Consider the following 19,962-nt stretch of genomic DNA (forward strand, 5'->3'; position numbering starts at 1 on the left):
CCGACGAGGTTCGAGAAGACTAAGGGGGCCGCCTTGTGGATGTAACAATGTCATCGAGGCGCCCGCTCTCAGAGAGCCCCCTAATCCTGACTACGTGTAGCATTAAACAGCGATATATTGTTTCGCTCACGGCGCAAGTCTAGATCCACTTTGATCTTAATTAATAATAAAGGGGGCTTGGGTGTGTGGCCGTTAACGTTAACGTTTTAATAAGGTGTGGGTGTGTGGGTGGATGTTTGCGAGGTTTATCTCGAGTGACAAAAACTAATTGCGTGATCCGGTCTTTGGATGATGGTTATGAATATTGGCGATGAATAGAAGACAACGTGTTGCAAATGTTAACATTAGATTATGTTCATAGTTGATAACGCAAACTTATTTCATTGTTCTTAGTAATAATTTTGCTTATATTATGGAAAGACTGATTTTTATTTTAATGTCTTTTTATACTATTTATAAACGATTTTTTAAATAATATAAATTAAAGCATTTAAATAATATAGTCGAACGACGACAAAAGACGGCACGCATCTTAGAACATGCAATTTGTTATCTACTAGTATTATGCCACATTTAAACTAAGGCTCTCAATTATTCATAATTTTTATTTTAAATATTCGAAAATTGATTAAAAACAATTCATAATTTGTTTCTCGGTTTTTACCGATATTAATTAATTAAACTAATTAGTGCAAAAAATCCATCCAATTATTTTCCTGTAAAATAGTATTTAATTAAAAAATATTTATTGCTAAATAATAATTATTTTAATTAATCATTAATTACTTTCATAATCATAACTTATTGAATTTTTTAAACACAATGCTTTGCGAATTATTGTCGATAGGAAAATGCCTAATTTATTATTTTTCGTACTTTTGATCAGGGACGTCATTTCAACTTTTTCCATGGTGGAGAAAACCTGAGCCATATTGTAAGATTTAATTTGTAATTTATGTATAAAAATACGACCGCTCTTCATGTTGAATTATTATTGCTTAGGTTTTATATCCCCATGACTTTTTTTTAGTAAAAGCAAATATGTTTCTATTGAACGTTAGATTTTTGACAGATAAATCTATTATTTAAATTTTTCAAAATATTGTATGTAGTGTATATAGAGATCAAATTATTGAACTGACTTAAATAACATCTTTGCGTCTTGAAAAAAAATAAACAGCAAACGAAACAAGCAACTGGGATTAGTATTAGAGCTCGTAACTCTGAAAGTTTATAAGTCAAAAGTAGAGGAACGTCTCGTTCGTTTTTAGTATTAATATTCCACCACACACATCTCTTTTAGTGCTGAAAAGGTTTGGTGCTCTGTTGTTTTTTTACAACATTATTGTATACAATCCCATTTTTCATCACCCGTTACAATTCGTTCTAAAAATATTTTTTGAATTTGTCTAGCGAGTAAATTTTATAAGGTTGTCAGCCTATCTAATATTTTTTTGACAATTAATGCGGCACCCAAACACAGAGCTTTGACATCATTTCCAATTTTTGGAGATGTTTTATAACGATTGATTGATCAATATTCAACCTTTCTGCAAATTATATTGAGGTCTGTCAAAGTATTTACCATTTCCCGTAGTTTATATCAACAAAATTTAAAATAGCATAAATGAATATTCGATTTAGCAATAAAATTAAGTACTTTAAATAGTTTTTTGTAGTAATTTTTATTTAAATTGATAAAAAATGCCACATTTAAATTTGCAATAATTGTTTTCGACCTCTACAGACATAAACTTATTATTATAACCACGACTTATTACAATGGATAGTATAACTAGGGACCTTATTATGCTCTGAGAGTTTGTCAAATTATTTAATAACTAACTTAAAACTTAAGAATTTCAAGAACGCAGCAAGAAAGCTATTACTGATATGATTTATTTATATATTTTAAATGTAAAGGTGTTTTATGGACCATAGTTTCTTGTTAAATTTATGTTACTTCCGGTCTGGTTTCCTTGCCGGTATAATGTCCCTGTTGGCCTAGATGCTATGTACTGTCGAACATCGACTAGATTTTAATTGACTGACATAAATTTGCAGTAACCCAATTTAAATTTTGACATCATCATAGTAAAAGCTAGACAGTGTGTTAGATCATCTTTACTGCTATAGATCAGTAGTTCTTAAGCCTTTTGCTTTTATTACTTAATTTAAAAGCATCTTGTCACCTACCATGATTTATGAAAATTTATGTGGGTTGTAAATTGTATATAAAAATTGTAGGTCATGGATTTCTTCAAACAATATAAATGGCAATATTTTATTGCAATAGATTACTTTTGTGTAATATAACATGTGGAAGTTTTTAACCATCTGTGCTATTAGTCACAATTTATAAGTCACCATAACGACCACTTGAACAACGAAAATATGTATAACCCACGCGATATAATTATTTTACGCATATACAAAAGTTACAAATCTGACACATTACACAACAAAAGATAGATTTCTGTTCTTCTTGCCCAGAATATAACTTTTGCTATTATTTAATAATTTCATTTTTTGCAAAAATTGTTTAATAAATACATTAAAAGTTGTAACATATCGCACTCCATATTTTACTTCAGATTTTTTATATTATTAAATACAGTGCACAGTTTGGGAAAAACGTCGGAGAGCATATGGCATGTCCGACCATATATGGCCAGCTATTTATTCGGTCGGTTGGCCTCTGAAACGGAACGCGTGTATGTGTCGAAGTAGCCGACTCGACTGTCAACTTTGCGGACGTGCGCTGAAAACAATTTTTGCTTCGTGAGAACAAAACCATAATCCGATCGAGGTCTTGGCCGCGAGTGGAAAATGAAAAAGTGAGCCTTCGCCCTGGATGCTGGAGGAACTCATCTGCGCAAATGGTGCACGTACTACGCATTTAAAACTGTACGCATCGGCTTTTTTGTATGCAAAGGTCGGCAGCGTAGGGATACGCCATGTGTATAAAAATATGACATTAATATGTATTATGTATACGGGGTGTCCCATAAAAATGGCGCGCACACCTTAATAGAGGTTATCCGAGGACATTTTTGAAGTCGAGATGATAAAACATACAGTATATGTATTGTATGCAGGGACAACTGAACAATATTCTATACATAAATCACATGAGAAATGGCGGTCAGATTTCCATACAATAAGCCAATGACGACGTCACTTCATGTGACGCATTTTACGTCTAACATCAATAACAGACATATATATTTCCATGGTTTCTCTATATGAAAAAATACAGGCATTTTTGCATGTGTTATAGTGTTAAATATTCAAATTAGACACAAATAAAATTAGCAATCAGAGCCTTTAATCAATGCTTGTTAAATTGACTGTTTTTGTACAATATACATAAATTTGGTTCCTTTTTTTAACATGCCCAAAATATGTCTAAAATTATTTAAAGTATATGACGTAATACATATGAAAAAACACTAAATATACAATTTAAAAGTTTCAAAAAACAAGCACGTGCGAATGCTAGTAAGTAAACACCACTGAAGCACAACACAAAATATCAGTCACTAGAAGTTGTAAAAAACAAATCAAAGGAACAAGGAACAAATCAAATTAATGCTCATTCTAAGAAGAGAAATAATATATTCAAGTATTTATTAAAAATATTTTTTTGCAATATGACAGTCGCTAGTCTAATGCATTACAACGAGACAAACACAATCAACCACTAATAAGTAAGTAGTGGGAAACCAGACTGAAATCAAAATATATAGTGCAAACTTAGCATACTATAAACTATTTTTTTGATGACCAAATAAGGTTTGACTAGATACACATTTTTGCTAAAACTTTAATAGACCCTGTCTACTAATAAAAAAATACGTTTATGGAAATATTTATAACCACGACGAATAAAACCAAATTGAATAATTCATATCTTCAATATGTGTAAATATAAAAATGAAATGTTATAAGATAATAAAAAATATACGATACATATTTTCGAAGACCAATACTATATTTGTGTAAATAGCGACATTTTTTTTTTTATATATTTGTATTAAAAAATATATATAAAAGAAAATAAAATACGTTTCATTTATTAATCTAAGCAAAACGCTAAAAGGTATTGCTGAAAGCTTTTAAAGTGGATTAATGTTTTATAAATTTCAAACATGTATTATCAACGTACCCTCTTTCCAACGATATTTTTTATGTGGATTGATTGCTTTAAAATTTATTTAATCCAGTACAATTTATAATAAATGACCGTTTATTTGGCGTGTATACCAGGGTATTAAAATTTCTTCGTTGTATGGTCTCTATATTTTATCAACACAATGCAGACTTTGCAAGATAATCTCTAAATATATACTATAAATCCTCCGTACGGCAATTGGAATGAGAAATTGTAAAGGGTTTCAACTCGGTGCAACAACGAAAAGCACTGAAATATCGTCGGGCTTTGCAGCATCTTCCTGCAGAGCGTAATCCCTTTGGAGCAATTCTAAATATAATGCACTTTTGATTCTGATGAAAAACAACATGAAAGCGACTCACACACTACCACGATGCGACACAAAATAAGTGCATTTTACAGTTTGTTAAATAAATTAAAATTACCAGAACTTGTCAGGATTACGTAGTAAAAATAAGCATACAATTAAAATGTAAATCCATTGCTTTATATTGTATAGAATGGACGGCACTTTAAGTGTCTTGGAATCATATTTGTGAAATGTGTTTTAAATGATCTGCTTTTGCAGAATTCTTGAATTAAATACATTGTTTTGATGGACCGAAATTGCTTAGCAGTATAAACAAGCTATTCATGGTGGTTAGTTTATTATGTTGTAAACACTAAATAAATATGTCCAATAAAATATTTTTCTATTTTATTTTACTACATAGTATAATTTTAAATTTACTGTACAACAAATTCGATAAATATCGATAATTACAGGTTAGATGAAGCATTTTTAAAATACTTTATTTTATAATATATAAACTGTAAGAAGGTGTGCGTTTTGCATCGTCGCGTTAAATATTAAATCAATGCAGCCCTCGCGGTGGGTGAGTCCTTTAAACCCCTCGTAAATTATATTCATACCCTTGAGCTGAGGTTTTCCAGAGGTCGCATACGCCAACACACTCGCATATACCACCCAAAAATCCACACATACGCAAAATATAAACACACCACCCTAAAACCAGTTTGGAGTTTTCGCGATACACCATAAAGGGCGCGTTTCTCGCTCGTGCTGTTTAGCGATTGTTATCATTTTTTTTGTATGAATGCATTTAATCCCCTTGGGATGAACCGAACCAGCATCTGATCGAGAAGCGTTACGTTTTCTATATAATATATATGTATAGTGATTTCTTTCAACATTTATGTACATATATGTATAATATATACTGTATTTCCGCGTTGAAATGTAATTACATAAAATCGATCTGCAGTTGTTATAATGCAAACATACACTCTTTAAATTTAAATATAATTAGTAGCTTTCTTTTAATTTAGCTTTTATTAATGTGTGCAAAAATGCGAATATTATATTTTTATATAGTTTTGGTAACATTCGCGAATTTTATTTCCCATTCCTTTGACCCAAGAGATTTTTAACAATTTTGGTAAAAAAATGTAATTAATGGAGCTTTAAAGACATATTTATTTACAATTAAATACTGTTTTTTCAACAGGAATATAAACTGTTTTTTTTTATTATTAAATTAATATTTCTAAGAGACTGCTAATTAAAAAATAATATTTAATTTTATCGTTATTGGGTTTATGTTTAATTTGACATTATATTAAACATATTTTTAATTACATTTTATAATTTATTATACCGTAAGTTTTAACGTGTATATTTATATGTTCAATCTAATCAAATATAAAACAAAACCACATATGATAAATAAGCAATGATAGTTTATGTGTCAGTTTATTAAAACTATCGAGAAAATCACAGTAATTTCACATATTAATAATTCACTACTAAATTATTTTTGCCTGTACTAGAAATATATAACTACAGAAATCTCTACATATAAATAAAGTTATAGTATAATTTTGCATATAAATAAAATTATTAAAACAATAAAGAAAATCACTTAATACATGTAAATGTCTTAATAAATGTTTTACCATTTTTTATTCTTTGCTTTGAAAAAATATTTTTAAAAAACATTTTTCTAAATAATAAAATAAGACACATAGAATTAATTTATAATTTGATCGTTTTATTAGTTTTAAAATAAAAATAAAAATTCTAATATAAATATTATAGTAAAATTTCGCTATGGATATTAATATTAATTTATAAAAAAACATTTTTATTATATACTTTTAAATATAATAAAAAAAATATTAAGCAATATTTTTGTAGCGATCCTTATACAAAAATTTACGGTAAAATTTAAATAACAAATAAAAAAAATTAAATATGTCTTGATACATACCGGAACGCAATTATAAAATAAAGTTTATTTACGCCTGTTCCACTTAGTCAATACGAAAACTTTTTGTGAACTTCACAAAATTTAATTTAAGCACAGTTTTGAAATAAAAGTTTAAGCTCAGTCTTTCCTGAATATTTTGGTAGTTTGTGTCAAAGCACTTTTTTACAAAATTCAGGCAAAAATCCGTCCCATTCTCAACTTCACAAAGACACATAAGGTTTTAAATATTTTATCTTACAGCAATTTATTATTGAAGCCACTAAAGATTTGTTTGATATAATTTATTTAAAAGTAATAATAATCTAGCACCATGTAACTTATCTATATATACTAAATATTTTAATAGTTTACAATAGACAATTAAATAAAAATATAGTAATTATCTACAACATAAAAAAATAGTTTTTAATTTTATATCTTATATGTAGGACAAATATTTCTTATACAAATACCGATAAATGTTTTAATATTATTTTATTCTATCTATTAAACACAGGGACTGAATATATCATGCTATCGTCAAAAGCTCTTTGGTTGATTGAAATTGCGGAATATCCATACATCGTGTGTAGGTACAATACAGGTGTAGCTACGATATACTCCATCAAAGATAGATCGATTTAATGACAAATTTAGTGCAGTTATAAAACTATAAATTGCCTTAAATGTTGTATTGGAACGCAATTGATATTCGTAGCATTACTTGAAATAAAATTCATCATAGCATTAAAAAGTGAGAAAATTATTAATAATTTTAAAACTTAAAGGTAGTATATAATCATAATCTTTATTAGATATTTTTTTATAATTACTAATTTTATCAAAAAAAAAACAAAGTGATTAAAAATAATTACAATTAAATTAAATTAAACTAAAATAAAAGTATTAGCTTATCAATTTAAATGTCAAATCAGGTTTAAAATCTATATGAATACCAAATATCTATTTAGTCTCTTAAATACTCAATTAAGAAATTCCTAACAGTCACGTAGGGATATCAGCAAAACCATTGATTATACGCATGTACTAGTAGTCCCAATTCTTTGCTCCTTTGAGTTCACATCCACTAGTTTGCTATTATGTAACCAATATTAATATTATTAAATAAAATTTATGTGTATTACGAATGTAAGTAAAAAGGAATCGATTCGATGTTCTGTTCTATTATTTTGAACCGCACTGTGCCATGGTATACTCATATTGCTTCGGCCGCGGTCGTATTGTATATAAATTGAGTCGTTTCGAAGCAAATTTTTGAAGCGTTGCGAATTTCTGATGGAATTTTGGCGAAGCGGCCGTCCCTTTTATACAAATTGTCGCTGGAGAAATTGCCTCAGTGGGCAAAAAAGTTGCCATTTGTTTTTGGTTAATGTGGAGTGGAACGCGTCCTCCATACGCGAGCACAGTCGGATGTGACGGAATGCTGAACTTCCATTGTCTCCATTCCTAGCCTTCAAGAACAGGTACGTGGTTACCGTTACTGCAGGACATTCGTCAGTTCAACTTCTAATTCGATTGTGACGGCCCACGATTATATCATTATTTCATATAGCACGAACGGTATAACTTTTTATTTCACAGTTACCCGGGTCAATTCGAGTAATTGAAAACATTACGTACACATTCTAGGAGTATTTTACGAATGTATTAGGGCATTCGAAACATAATAATTTTAATTGTAATACACAAGAGTAACAAATTAGTTATTTTTAGAAATTAGTGCCCGATTTATTTTATATAACCAAAATTAGGCGAAACTCTAATAACAATGGCGTACACATTCTTTGGTGGACTTAGACGGGAAGCAACAACCGGCGGCGCTTCTTTAATAAAATATTGGATATAATTTCGAAATACTTCTATTGCAGCGGCGCGAATTCTGAATAATCCGCTAAACCTTATTTCGGCATCTAAAGTGCCAAAATACTCGTTAATCGTTTCATAAAATAATGAGTCCTGATCATTGTTCATGAAGTTTATTGATTATTAACTGCATTTTTTTAATTGCCTTTCACACTTTTCGTCATCATAAATATCACTTTATTCTGATTTAAATTTATATGTTTAGTTACATTAGTTACATTTAGTAGCAGTATTTTATTGCATAAAAAACATAAATTTTTAGCACACTAAAATTTTTATTTTACTACCCTTATTTATTTGTGTGGGTTTCAATCGACTCCACAATTCATTAAAATTTCAAGTTAATTTTAATGACCATTACGAACTCACGAAAAAATTAATCAAAAGTTTCAAAGGTCAAATCACAAACAGTATATTCACAACAATAAAATTTATATATGTTTATAAAATAAATTGTTACCAGCTTTTCCTGCGTTATTTGGCTGAAAAGTCACACTTCTTTGGCTTCAAAACTCGAAATATTTATATTTAGGTTATCCTTAGTATACAATTGAAATAATTATTCTTTAAACATAATATTATACTTTGTTTAAAATATATGATATAATAATATAAATATATATTTTTTACTAAATTAAATCTCATATTTATTTACCTTTGTCACCATATTTTAATAAAAACAACTTTAAAAAGTTAGAATAACTTCATATAATATTTAATAATACTAGCATTAAAAGCGTATCTTCTAAACTTTATATAAATGTTAAATAACACATAAGCTTTCTTTAAGCTTTCAAAAATTTGCATGCGTTTTTTTGCTGGTTTTTATTTATCAGAACAGTATACCCAAATTTTTTTTATTTTTATCTCAGGGGTAAATCAAATTACAATTCTTCTAACCTAAAGCTTATATTTATGTTTAATTTCACCATACATGTAGTATTCAGATTTTTTAATTCTTAGATATTGAAATTTATGTTCGTAATTAAAATTTAACTTTAGGGTTCATCTCTGGGGTAAATAGAATTAAAATTATTATCTCCTGAGGTTCAACTGTGTTTTTAAATTGTCTTCTAAATGAAACACACATTTTGTGTAATGTTTTACCAAGTTAATTATAGATTGTAATATTTTTTATTCTACAATTAATTAATTATTATATAATATGTATTATTATATAAATAATATTCAGACATATTGTTGCATATTTATATATTAATATACATAATAAATAATTAAAATATTATAACGTCTAAACGAGACAATATAATGTGGGCAATTAAAAAATAGTTATGACGTGAAATTTATGGAAACTATGACAAAAATAAAAGTAGCAGTTTTAATTTTATTATAAAAAAACAATCGTATTTTTATATTCTGCAGGAGCTGGACGTTAGGTTATCTTTATTTCAAGGATCTACATAAAACACGATGCCATGGTAACAGTTTCCAAATTTAGATACCCTTCACGTGTAATCTGAACCGTCCAGAAATTTATGTATTATTTGCTTCCATCAAAAATAAAACGATCGCCTTGATTTTATACGTATTCTTTTTTAAGGATTAAAAGTATGATTTTTCTCATTTTTAAATTTATCTGCCTTTTGAATAATGCTTTTATTATTAATCTGAATCTTGACAATGTTTGCGGCGTTGATTATTTAATAGACGATTCACTGAATCATTAATAATATACATTTAAATATTTAATTTTGTCAACGTACATATCGTCTTTACGATCGATATGAAAACAAATAAACCATAATTGAACATCGTCAACCTTGTAATATATTATAATCGCATGAATATGGCAGAACATTATTTGCCATGACATAACCAAGGAAGCGACTAGAAACTTGCAAATCCGGTTGCGAATCGAATTAAATCCCTCAATAAGGAAGCAACTATTAGTTATGTTTATACCTACTAAGATATAACGTCGAATTTAACTCGAAGCAGTAGCATAATTTACATTTTTAATATGGAAATGGCTTGAGTTTATGTGTAAAATTGTAAAATATAGCTATCGGGATACGTAGCTAGTTTAATGGCAACAGTCTAGACTCTAGAATAGTGAAATGGAATATTTAAATGAGACTCGTGTTTGTGTTTACGTTGCAGCTATTCTGCTTGATAGTTTATATGCATAATATTGTATAAAGCAGGATGATTCAAATTGCACCATATATACATTAAATTACGTTTTAACCATAAACGAAATTGACATCTTCGACATGAAATATGGTTGAAGCTTAAATCGCATTCCACAGGACCGAACTTCATACTTGACTTTATATTGAAAGGCTGTCTGGTTAATCTCTTTGCTCCCCTTTACTTTTAATTTTCCGTTTAAAACTTCATCGTTTCTTGATTTGTGGAAATGTATGAAAGTCACCCTGATCCACAAAAAGGCTATTGCTAGATACTTAATTTGTTGTTACAAACATAGATTTAATAAACCTGATTTTTTGCAAACAACTACCCTGATTTATTTTAGCATATTTTTTTGATATTGATTTAAAAAATATGTATACGAGAAATTGATCGTTTCTATTTTAAGCCACTTTTTATATGTATTTAATTAGCTTATGTTATATAAAAATATTAGCTAACGTTAATTATAACTTGAAAGGTTCAGCTGTGACATTATATTTATTATGCAAATAAAAATTATATTTTGTGGTCCTGAAATTGGTTAAATTTAATTATTTAAAAAAATTGCCCTTTTCAATTTATTAAATTTGCTTTAATTTTGATTGAAAATGTTTATGTTTATTAAATAATTTTAGCAGTATTATATACTTCAAAGTTCATAACGTATTCTTAGCATCTTTAACTTTGAACTTTCAATCAGAAACGATCGCTTTTAATCCATAGAACGGGTTAGTTGAGCGTGTCTGATTTTTCGACTTTGACGGGCGATTGACTTTTAATTGGCGAATCGTTTACTTTGATCGGCCAACTTTTCCGACGACACAATTTGGATGTCGCTGGAATAATTTCTAGGACGATTTATTAAAAGCTCATCGAACCGAACTTTTCGGTTATAGCAACGAAGCAGACCATGAAATCGTTTTTGCTAATTGTATTGAATTTATGTTGATATTTTTGCGAATAGTATAATACATTTTTGAAACAGTGTCAAGCGGGTCTTACTTTTTTTGAGGACCAATCGAATATGTTACGGAATTTTCAAGATGCTTAACAGGAAACGTGATTGAATAGAATTTTTCTTGGGGGATCAAGTGTACTCGATATATTGTATATTATATATATATATACAATATAGGTAATATATAAGCATGCATTTTTCAGAATATGAAAAAAATATTATTCCTCAAACTTTTATAGGATAATATTATAGGCACACACATTGTACGTTTACTATTCATTGTTGTAAATATTGGACCTAGAATTATCTGTAATAGAAAAAATATATATATCATAGATATTTCTGTGGCATAAAAGTCCGATGGTCTATATATGTACATGTACATATACATATATAATATTATATTATTCCGAACCCTACAATAAACTGCGTGAGTTGAACCTTCGGAGATGGCTCATTTTATAGATTACATTTTCAGACGCTTAGGAAAAATAAAATAATAAATGTTTTTTTTTGTGAAAAATTACCACGGGTTCCAATTAAAGAAAAATATCAAGCTTATCTAGACTACATCATTTTTATATTATTATATATTAAAAATAAAAATAGTATAGAATATTATTATTATAAGAGTATCCTATATAATTTATTCGATGTTATAGTATAATTTTACATTTGGGATAACTGGTTTTTCAGCAGTCAGACTTCGTTGATGTTGTATTACTTGTTTTAAAAGGGATTTCCAACTTTTATTGTATGTGCTTTTTCACCCCGAAAGCCACTAATTATACCGTAATAAAATATATGTTTCTGAAAGGGAATAAAAATATCTGTTTTTTATACCGTACTAATAAAAATAGTGAATAATATCAATATATTTATGTATGTTTAATAGTATATGTACGAGATATATTCGGAACGTCTTTGTAACTAAAACTGTGTGCCACAGCGAAGTTGTGCTTGTATAGTATACCTTGTATGTATGTTTTTTTTTTATTGTATATACATATAGTTTTGTCAGTTAGTTTTATTTGCTTGATTTAATATGCAGGAATTTACGGATTGACCTAATATTTGTTCTATGTGTATAATAATCTGCAGTGTATTCGAAAGCTTTCGTCGCTAAAAGCTTCGCTTTGTTTTTGGCATTGTAATTGAGCTCGAGGCTGTTACCGAAGCTTTTATTGGCGTTAAAGGAAAATGCGGAACTTTGTCAACGTACAAATAATCACTTCAAGGCTTTGTTTCGCCTTTTAAGAAAAAAAGATTCTATAACACAATTTTTCAATTTGGCTAATGTTATTATTGGGTAAAAATATACATTATCAGATCCGATTGAGCGCAAACAATAATAACAACGATATGAAAAAATGTTTTCAATATTCTTTTCCATGCAAGAAAATTTTCAATTGTTTCAATCTTATTAATAACCAAGTCGGTTAAAGTTTGTCGTTGGAGGGGTCACATTTTTCTAACAAGAAAACTTTTTTGTGAATTGTCGCGTTGGACCGGTTTTCAATGTATAATTTTCTGAAAATTTTCACTCGCGCCTTATATAATAAAACAACGGTGGATTGTATTATATTAACGTATTCAAGTTTGTAATAAGTCAACTTATGAAACTCACCTTCGAGTCGTTATATATTCGTCATTATTATGCGACACGCGTCCAGAATCCGCTAGGCCTTCATCTCATGGACTTATGGTCTTGTTCTTGTCCCCACACCTGTTATATACTCCCACGAAACAGTTGTTGATCAAAGAACTTTCATAGCCTATAGTTAAAATTTATTATTTTTTGGTGTGATAGATATTAATAAAGTTTTAAAGCGCGAGAAATATATTTATCTATACGTGATAGATACTTTTTCTCCATTTCCGTGAGATTTCTGATGTTTTTACGGTAGTGTTGGTAACGATAGCTCTTTTGTCGGAAATCCGATCACGTTCCGGATTTTCCTGCGAACTTTTTGCTTAGCGACTGTGAAACTATGTGTTTATGTAATATATAAATATATATACACTTTTAGGATATATAGGAACGTATTAAATAAATGTGTATTAAACTAAGTAATTTAGTATTTAAATATATTTTTACAATAATCGATAGACTGTAGTAGAATAATGTGATTAAATAACAAATATGTCACAAATAGCAATTGCAAATGACGCTATTTATTAAAATTAATTAAATGCAGATTAAAAATAATAACTGTAAAATCAATGATTTATAACAATTTTAAACGGTACAGCATTGTTCATTATGTATTGAATACACTGAATTCCCTCGATCATTTACTATGCTTAAAACGCTTATGCTTGCATTACACTCTCTGGAAGTTGGCCAAGGTTGGCCAAGGACGGAGAATATAGTGGGTTACTTCGGCCGAGCTCGGTTCTGCCCGCCCTAAAATCTCTCGGAAGTTCTCCGAGGTTACCGAGATTGGGAGGTAAAGTGGGGGTAATTCAGTCGACTTGGCCAGCTTCGAGCGCTTCCGAACATTGTCGGCAAACGGACTGATGTCAAAGGAACCGAAGTTGGAGCTGCTCTTTCGAGCGCGAGCGGTGAGATACTTCCCCTTTCGCTCTCTCGCGTGTTAAGTGACGAGAGTGAGAGAGATAATGATATGGTTTTTCGCAAACTGAGATAGAACGAGTAACTCGGTTCAATTTCAGTATGCGCGTAGGCGTCTTATGGTCAATACACATGTCGAGCGCTGCATCGTGGTCACGTGGTCAAGTTATAATACCACATGCTTATCGGGGACTTTAACAGACTCTTACTTTAAATATTTTAAGGCACCAAAAGGGATTGATGGTATATTCTTCTAACAGATATCGTTATTATATTTTTTTTCATATAAAATTAAATAATTAAAAAATAATTAGTGATACTTGATTTTCTTAAAAAAATCGTTTCGAATATCCTTATGTATTTACTAGATCGGTTTATATAAATGTCACACCATAACGAATTCTTATTTAGAATCAATGGTGACACATTTTAGGATAGTCACAGATGTGGTGTTCGTATTCTGAAATATCATTTTTATGCCTTATGGCATTTTGCATAAGCCGACAAAGATTTGGCGTAAATTGAATATTTACGACCGAAAAGTTTTCACTGATATTGTATTGATGAGTGCCCACACAAACTTTTATAATTATCAGTAGCGTAATTTTAATAATATGACAATTTAAAAATTGCGATTATATGGCACATTTTTCGATCGCGCGTAAATATGCCGGCTGTACTTGACAGCAGCCGCCGTGCGGACGTCATTCACGCTCGCCGTCCGGATGGCATATGATATTTGTGACAGTGTGGTCGCTATTTGGAAGTCGGCGACCTCGGCGGACTTCATTTAAACTTCGGTTCGGACAACTTTCAGAGAGTGTAGTTCAAGCATTATAAATGAGAAGTAGAAGTAGTTTTACTAAATAATGAATACTCTATACCGCATAAAATTCCAGCTAGAGATCTTCAGGGAAGTTTGCTATCCTCTATATCTATATATGCCAAGGATACAGCAATATTAAGGAGTGTAATATTCAGAGAATCCAAAATAAAATTTTAAGACAGATATTGGATGCTCCGTGGTATATCCTAAACTTCCCTATTAACAAAAACTATAAGAAGTAGAAAATACAATACGAAAATATAAAGAAACTTCAACAAATTAGCCAATAAATTGATAACGGAGAAATCAACTGGAAAATTATAGAGAAAAATAAATAATTATTTATTTTACTAATTACTTTACTTACAAGTAAGTGAGATTTAAAGATAGAAGTCTTGCTGAACGTCAGGATGGATAGACATATTTTAAAAAAGTATATTAAGTTTAATGTATTTTTATACATTTTATATTGAAAAGCTTGTATATTTTGCTTCTGTATTAGGCTTTGCATCTTTTCTTTTTCAAAATAAACGTAAACCTAATAAAATACTACATTAGAAGATAAATATCATTAGGTGATTTATATAATCTTTTTCACTAGTATAAATATTTTGTCATAATATTTAATAACAGAAGCATCTGAAATATATATGTAATATTTTGAGATACTTTTTGGATTTTTCATTTTATTATTTACATTTTTAAAGCGTGTATTTTTACCTGTTTTATATTCTTTAAAAAAATTGAATGTCTCCCTTGTATTGTAACAGTTCATTAAAAATTCACTGTAATTCCCAGCGTTGATATAAAAAGGTAAAAAAGCATCGTTTCACGAAGCAATAGCCATAACCCAATCCCACCTCACACCATATGCAATATTAACCGTTATAATCTTTTAAGAAGCGAATCGCACGTACGTATCTATACAAGTGCTAGCATTTTCCGAATCTCCTCTGACCCCTAGAGACCTCTAAGCCGCTTTTAACTAAGCGAGAAGATGTAATATACGAAACGATTTACAAAATCCTGCAGATTTTCCGATCCATATAATAAAATAAACATCATCGAATCAAATTTGCGCATCTTGTTATTTCGGATAAAGGAAGCGCTAGGCGATATTTCGCACAGGTGTCTTGTTAGAGTTTATACCGGATCATCGTTTTTTAAATGCTCCCAGCCTCATTAGATTCGAGTTAAATTTAACTCAGTCGCCGGGGATCGATTTGGAGTATGGTTCAAGGTTATTTCTTGAACACGGCTCAGTCTCTGAGGGTCCTAAAGGTTACTTTAAACACGCTTAATTAATTCGAAGTGGGATTCAGTACTCGTCTTGTGGCAGGCCTTGCGATTAAGTAACGATATGGTAATGATAGATTGGAGACTAAAGTAATTCAATTTATAATATGCTTTGTGTGAAAAAGAACATTTAAATTGCACAAAGAGATAAGTTAAAATATCCACACAAACGTCTGAGATAAATTGTAAAAGTTTTGCAATTGTACCCAAAAGGGAGCATATGAAAGTTTATTAAGTTATGGGTGTTTTATTTTATGAAAAAATAAATATACTCACTATTAAAATACAGTTAAATCATATAGGTTTAGGTGTGTCTGTTATTATTTTTTATTACGGTTTGTTCTTATTTTGAAGCATGTAAATGCACGTTTCATGTAAAACTATTTGCTTTTGATTTTAAGTCGGTCTAAAAATCTGTAACGTTAAAACAAAAAATAAATTTTAAATGTTAAAACAATACACATTCATATGTTGTGCTTTTGCCATAAGAATAAAAAACTAACAAAACGTAACCATGGGATCCATTTTTTTGTAAAATTACTCGTTGATCTCCTGAGAAAATATTTTTTCTGTAAATTAATTATTAATGGCATTTTTACGATATGAATAACAATAATATAAATAAACAGTAAGTTCAACATTCAGTTATAAATAATTCAAATATATACAATGTATTATTGTATTCCATAATCAATCATGAAAATGCAATTCATATTCAAGTAAAGTGTTTTTTAATGTATGAGTCTTCTGCAACATAAAAATAGAATTATCATATATTTGCGGTTGTGATAATTGGATTTTTATTTTTGATGGCTTTCAATGTTACATTGTTATTTCACAGTGTAACTTTAAACATAAATATCTATTACTGCCATCCATTTTAATATGTATTTTTTGGATAGTCCAGACACACAGTTCTATTAATTTTTTAATGAAGAGCTTTAATTATTATTAATCAATATAAAAATAACCATTAAATGATTTTATAAACACCATAATATATTTGATTCAAAGATGTGATGTATAACAATTATGCTTTAATGGCAAACGTGTTTCTATTTAATTTAATAATTAATCCATTCGATGGAAATACACAATGAAAGCTCGTGTGCCTTCGAGACTAGAATTTCTCACAATCGACGTTATAAAGCATCTGAAATGCAATTACATCGTTCTTGGGATTTTATCGACAGAAATTACACGATGAATCCTATTACGCTGGAATTAGAGCCTTCTTGTTTGAATTTCTCATTTCGTGTCTGATCGAAAAGCGAGAGCTCCGCGTGGTGAGCTTATCGTGAAAATTTATTTTTCTGACAAATATTTACACATGAAATATTAATTATGTATTTTTTTAATTTCAGGTAAGTCTACAATGAAGAAAATGCGATGCTAGCAGCGATATTAAATTGCTTTATTATCAACTTCAAATGGTATGTGTTTGTGCTTTTATAAATTAGGAGCTTTTATGGGATTTACTAAGCACATTTACATATGTGAATGTATATATTTTATAATATTATACGTACGAGTTTAATCTGAAGCTTACGCAATAAGCGCTTGCAAATTATTGTTTTCTTAGTGTCCATAAAGGAAGAAACGCCTTTATTAAATTCTTAGCCGGTTTTCGTACATATTATACATAGTGTATGTATATACGTACGTATATATTATATAAATTAAGCGCATTTGTAAGATTCTTCTCAATATTGTGACGTTATGTACATTTTTATTGTATTGTTATATACAATAACTCAAATAAGATCGTTTTGAGTAAAATAACCATGAGAATGCTCGGTAACTGCGACGGCGCCGACACGATTTTATAGCTTTTGACGTGAATTTTTGACTTCTGAGAAGTGATAATTGTTTTTGCGACCTTTTATTGATCCAAATTCGGTTTGAATACACTTTGACCAATACTCCCATTTCAATCAGTTTTGAAATAAATTTTGTTTATTTTTTATGCGCATTGTAAATATTTTTTTTAAGTTCCTGCATTTTTTTTTGTTAAAAAAAACCATGCATACATGTATATGAAGCGCGGGCGGTGAGATAATTTCCTTCTCGATCGCTCGCGTGCTAAGTGACGAGAGTGAGTGAGAGATAAGAGCATTCGGTCAGCATGCCCTTATCTCTCATCACTCTCGTTACTTAACACGCGAGCGATCGAGAGGGAAAGTATTTTACCGCCCGCCCCTGATGTATATGGTTGTACAAAATAAATAATATCGATATCATACATTGATTCCAAAATTAAGTATTAAGAAAACGCATCTTGGTACATTAGAAATAACGATATCCACAGGGATATAAATATAGAATTTGTAAATGAATATGATAAGCGCTTCATCATTATGTCAACGTAGAGGCAATCTAGCTCCTTGATAATACTAACCTGGTTAGAAGACTGAAAATGTCAAATACCATTTAAATTAATCTCGTAGCAAAACTATGATAAATTAGTGTAAGGTGTTGTGAAAGTGGACACATGAGCAAAGTGACTAAAGAAACTAAGAAAAATGGGTGAAATCTTAGATATAGGTATTTTATTTAGCAGTTTATAATTAATATAATATGTCACTTATTTACAGACTGATTCCAGTATTGTGTCTCACTACTTACTAGTAAGTGTTGATTGATTATAACGCATTGGGCTAACGCCTGCAACATTAAAATAAATTAATAAATTATTATAATATCAGTAAAGTTGCTTAAAATATTTTCAGTGCGACAATTTCTATATGGATGTTTTGGCACGGATTCACCAAAATGGCACAGTTTCATATATTACACAACTATAACGACGCCTTGTATCCGCAGACGTTTATCCGCAGCGCTCTTATTCCGCTTTTTCAATAAAGAATGACTTCATCCTCTTTGGCAAAAGGTTCGGCTTTCTCTCGCAAAGCGCAGTCTCTCGGCTCAATTAAGGTTAACTTTTTACGAAACTGTACGTACCACGCAAAAAAGAACAAAAAAATGCTTTTTTGCTTAAATTTATTTTCTCGTTAATTCTCCGCCTAGGTTCGTATTTGGAATTTAGTAGCAAGTGTACCATTCGCATCTCGGTTGACCATATGTTGGCACTGTACTTTAATATAATCATTGTGATTTATGTGCACCTTAACGTAGCCAACAAAAGGTGATATGTATTAGACACCAAAGTTGACGTTAACGTTCTTAAAGAATGAATAATGGATTACTGTTTTTATTTTATATATTAAATTTATGCGTCTTTTGCAGGAATTTCATTTAGTTCTTAGTTAAATTCCAATGCAATTTATTTTGCGGTTTTAATTCACTGCTAGAAACACAATTATTTTGTATATAATACATTTAAAAATCAAATAGCTCGTTATGAAATTCAATTGCATAATAATATCTCTTTTTAATGATACTGTTAAATAAAATGTTTTCTATAAATTGCACAGTAATGATATGCTATTAACAGATAATTTACTATGCATATAAAAAGTGCTGTACAAATAAAATTTAACGATTTACCGGGTTGCAATATTTTGTCATTAAATTTAAGTGCACACAATCTATAAATATATATCATTAATTATTTATTTTAAATAGACTAAGGTAATTCGTATTGTTTTTTTGTGAGCTATAACTACAATAACATGTTATTTAATTGTTCAAGCTTTTTATTAAGAACATAATTACAATTATTTAAGCAAAAATAAATTACTAATAAGTATCAAAATATAAATCGACTAATTGAGTGTTATAAATCGCTAACTATATGCCTATTAAATGGACCTTAATACTTTTCAATTTATATCGTGTCTGAGACATCGATCGATTATCATAGTTTAGGTTTACCTAGAATCTCAC

At 29.5% G+C, this 19,962-nt stretch overlaps 1 protein-coding gene across 4 annotated transcripts in view; it reads left to right on the forward strand.

Annotated features, from left to right (window-relative positions):
- LOC148228653 (uncharacterized) overlaps window positions 1-19,962 on the forward strand; it is a 278,757-nt gene that overhangs the window by 126,715 nt on the left and 132,080 nt on the right. For 2 of the 4 annotated variants that reach the window (XM_088199014.1, XM_088199016.1), the window contains exon 3: window positions 17,481-17,549. The exons of the other annotated variants lie outside the window; for them this stretch is intronic. In XM_088199014.1, coding sequence (XP_088055140.1) covers window positions 17,506-17,549 — 44 coding nt within the window. In that variant the 5' untranslated portion in view covers window positions 17,481-17,505. The remainder of the gene's footprint in view (window positions 1-17,480; window positions 17,550-19,962) is intronic. 4 annotated transcript variants of the gene reach the window in all.

The sequence above is a fragment of the Plectrocnemia conspersa genome, unplaced genomic scaffold (assembly GCF_051122295.1).
Source record: "Plectrocnemia conspersa isolate PC_06_02 unplaced genomic scaffold, ASM5112229v1 ptg000012l, whole genome shotgun sequence".
NCBI classification, from domain to species: Eukaryota; Metazoa; Arthropoda; class Insecta; order Trichoptera; family Polycentropodidae; genus Plectrocnemia; species Plectrocnemia conspersa.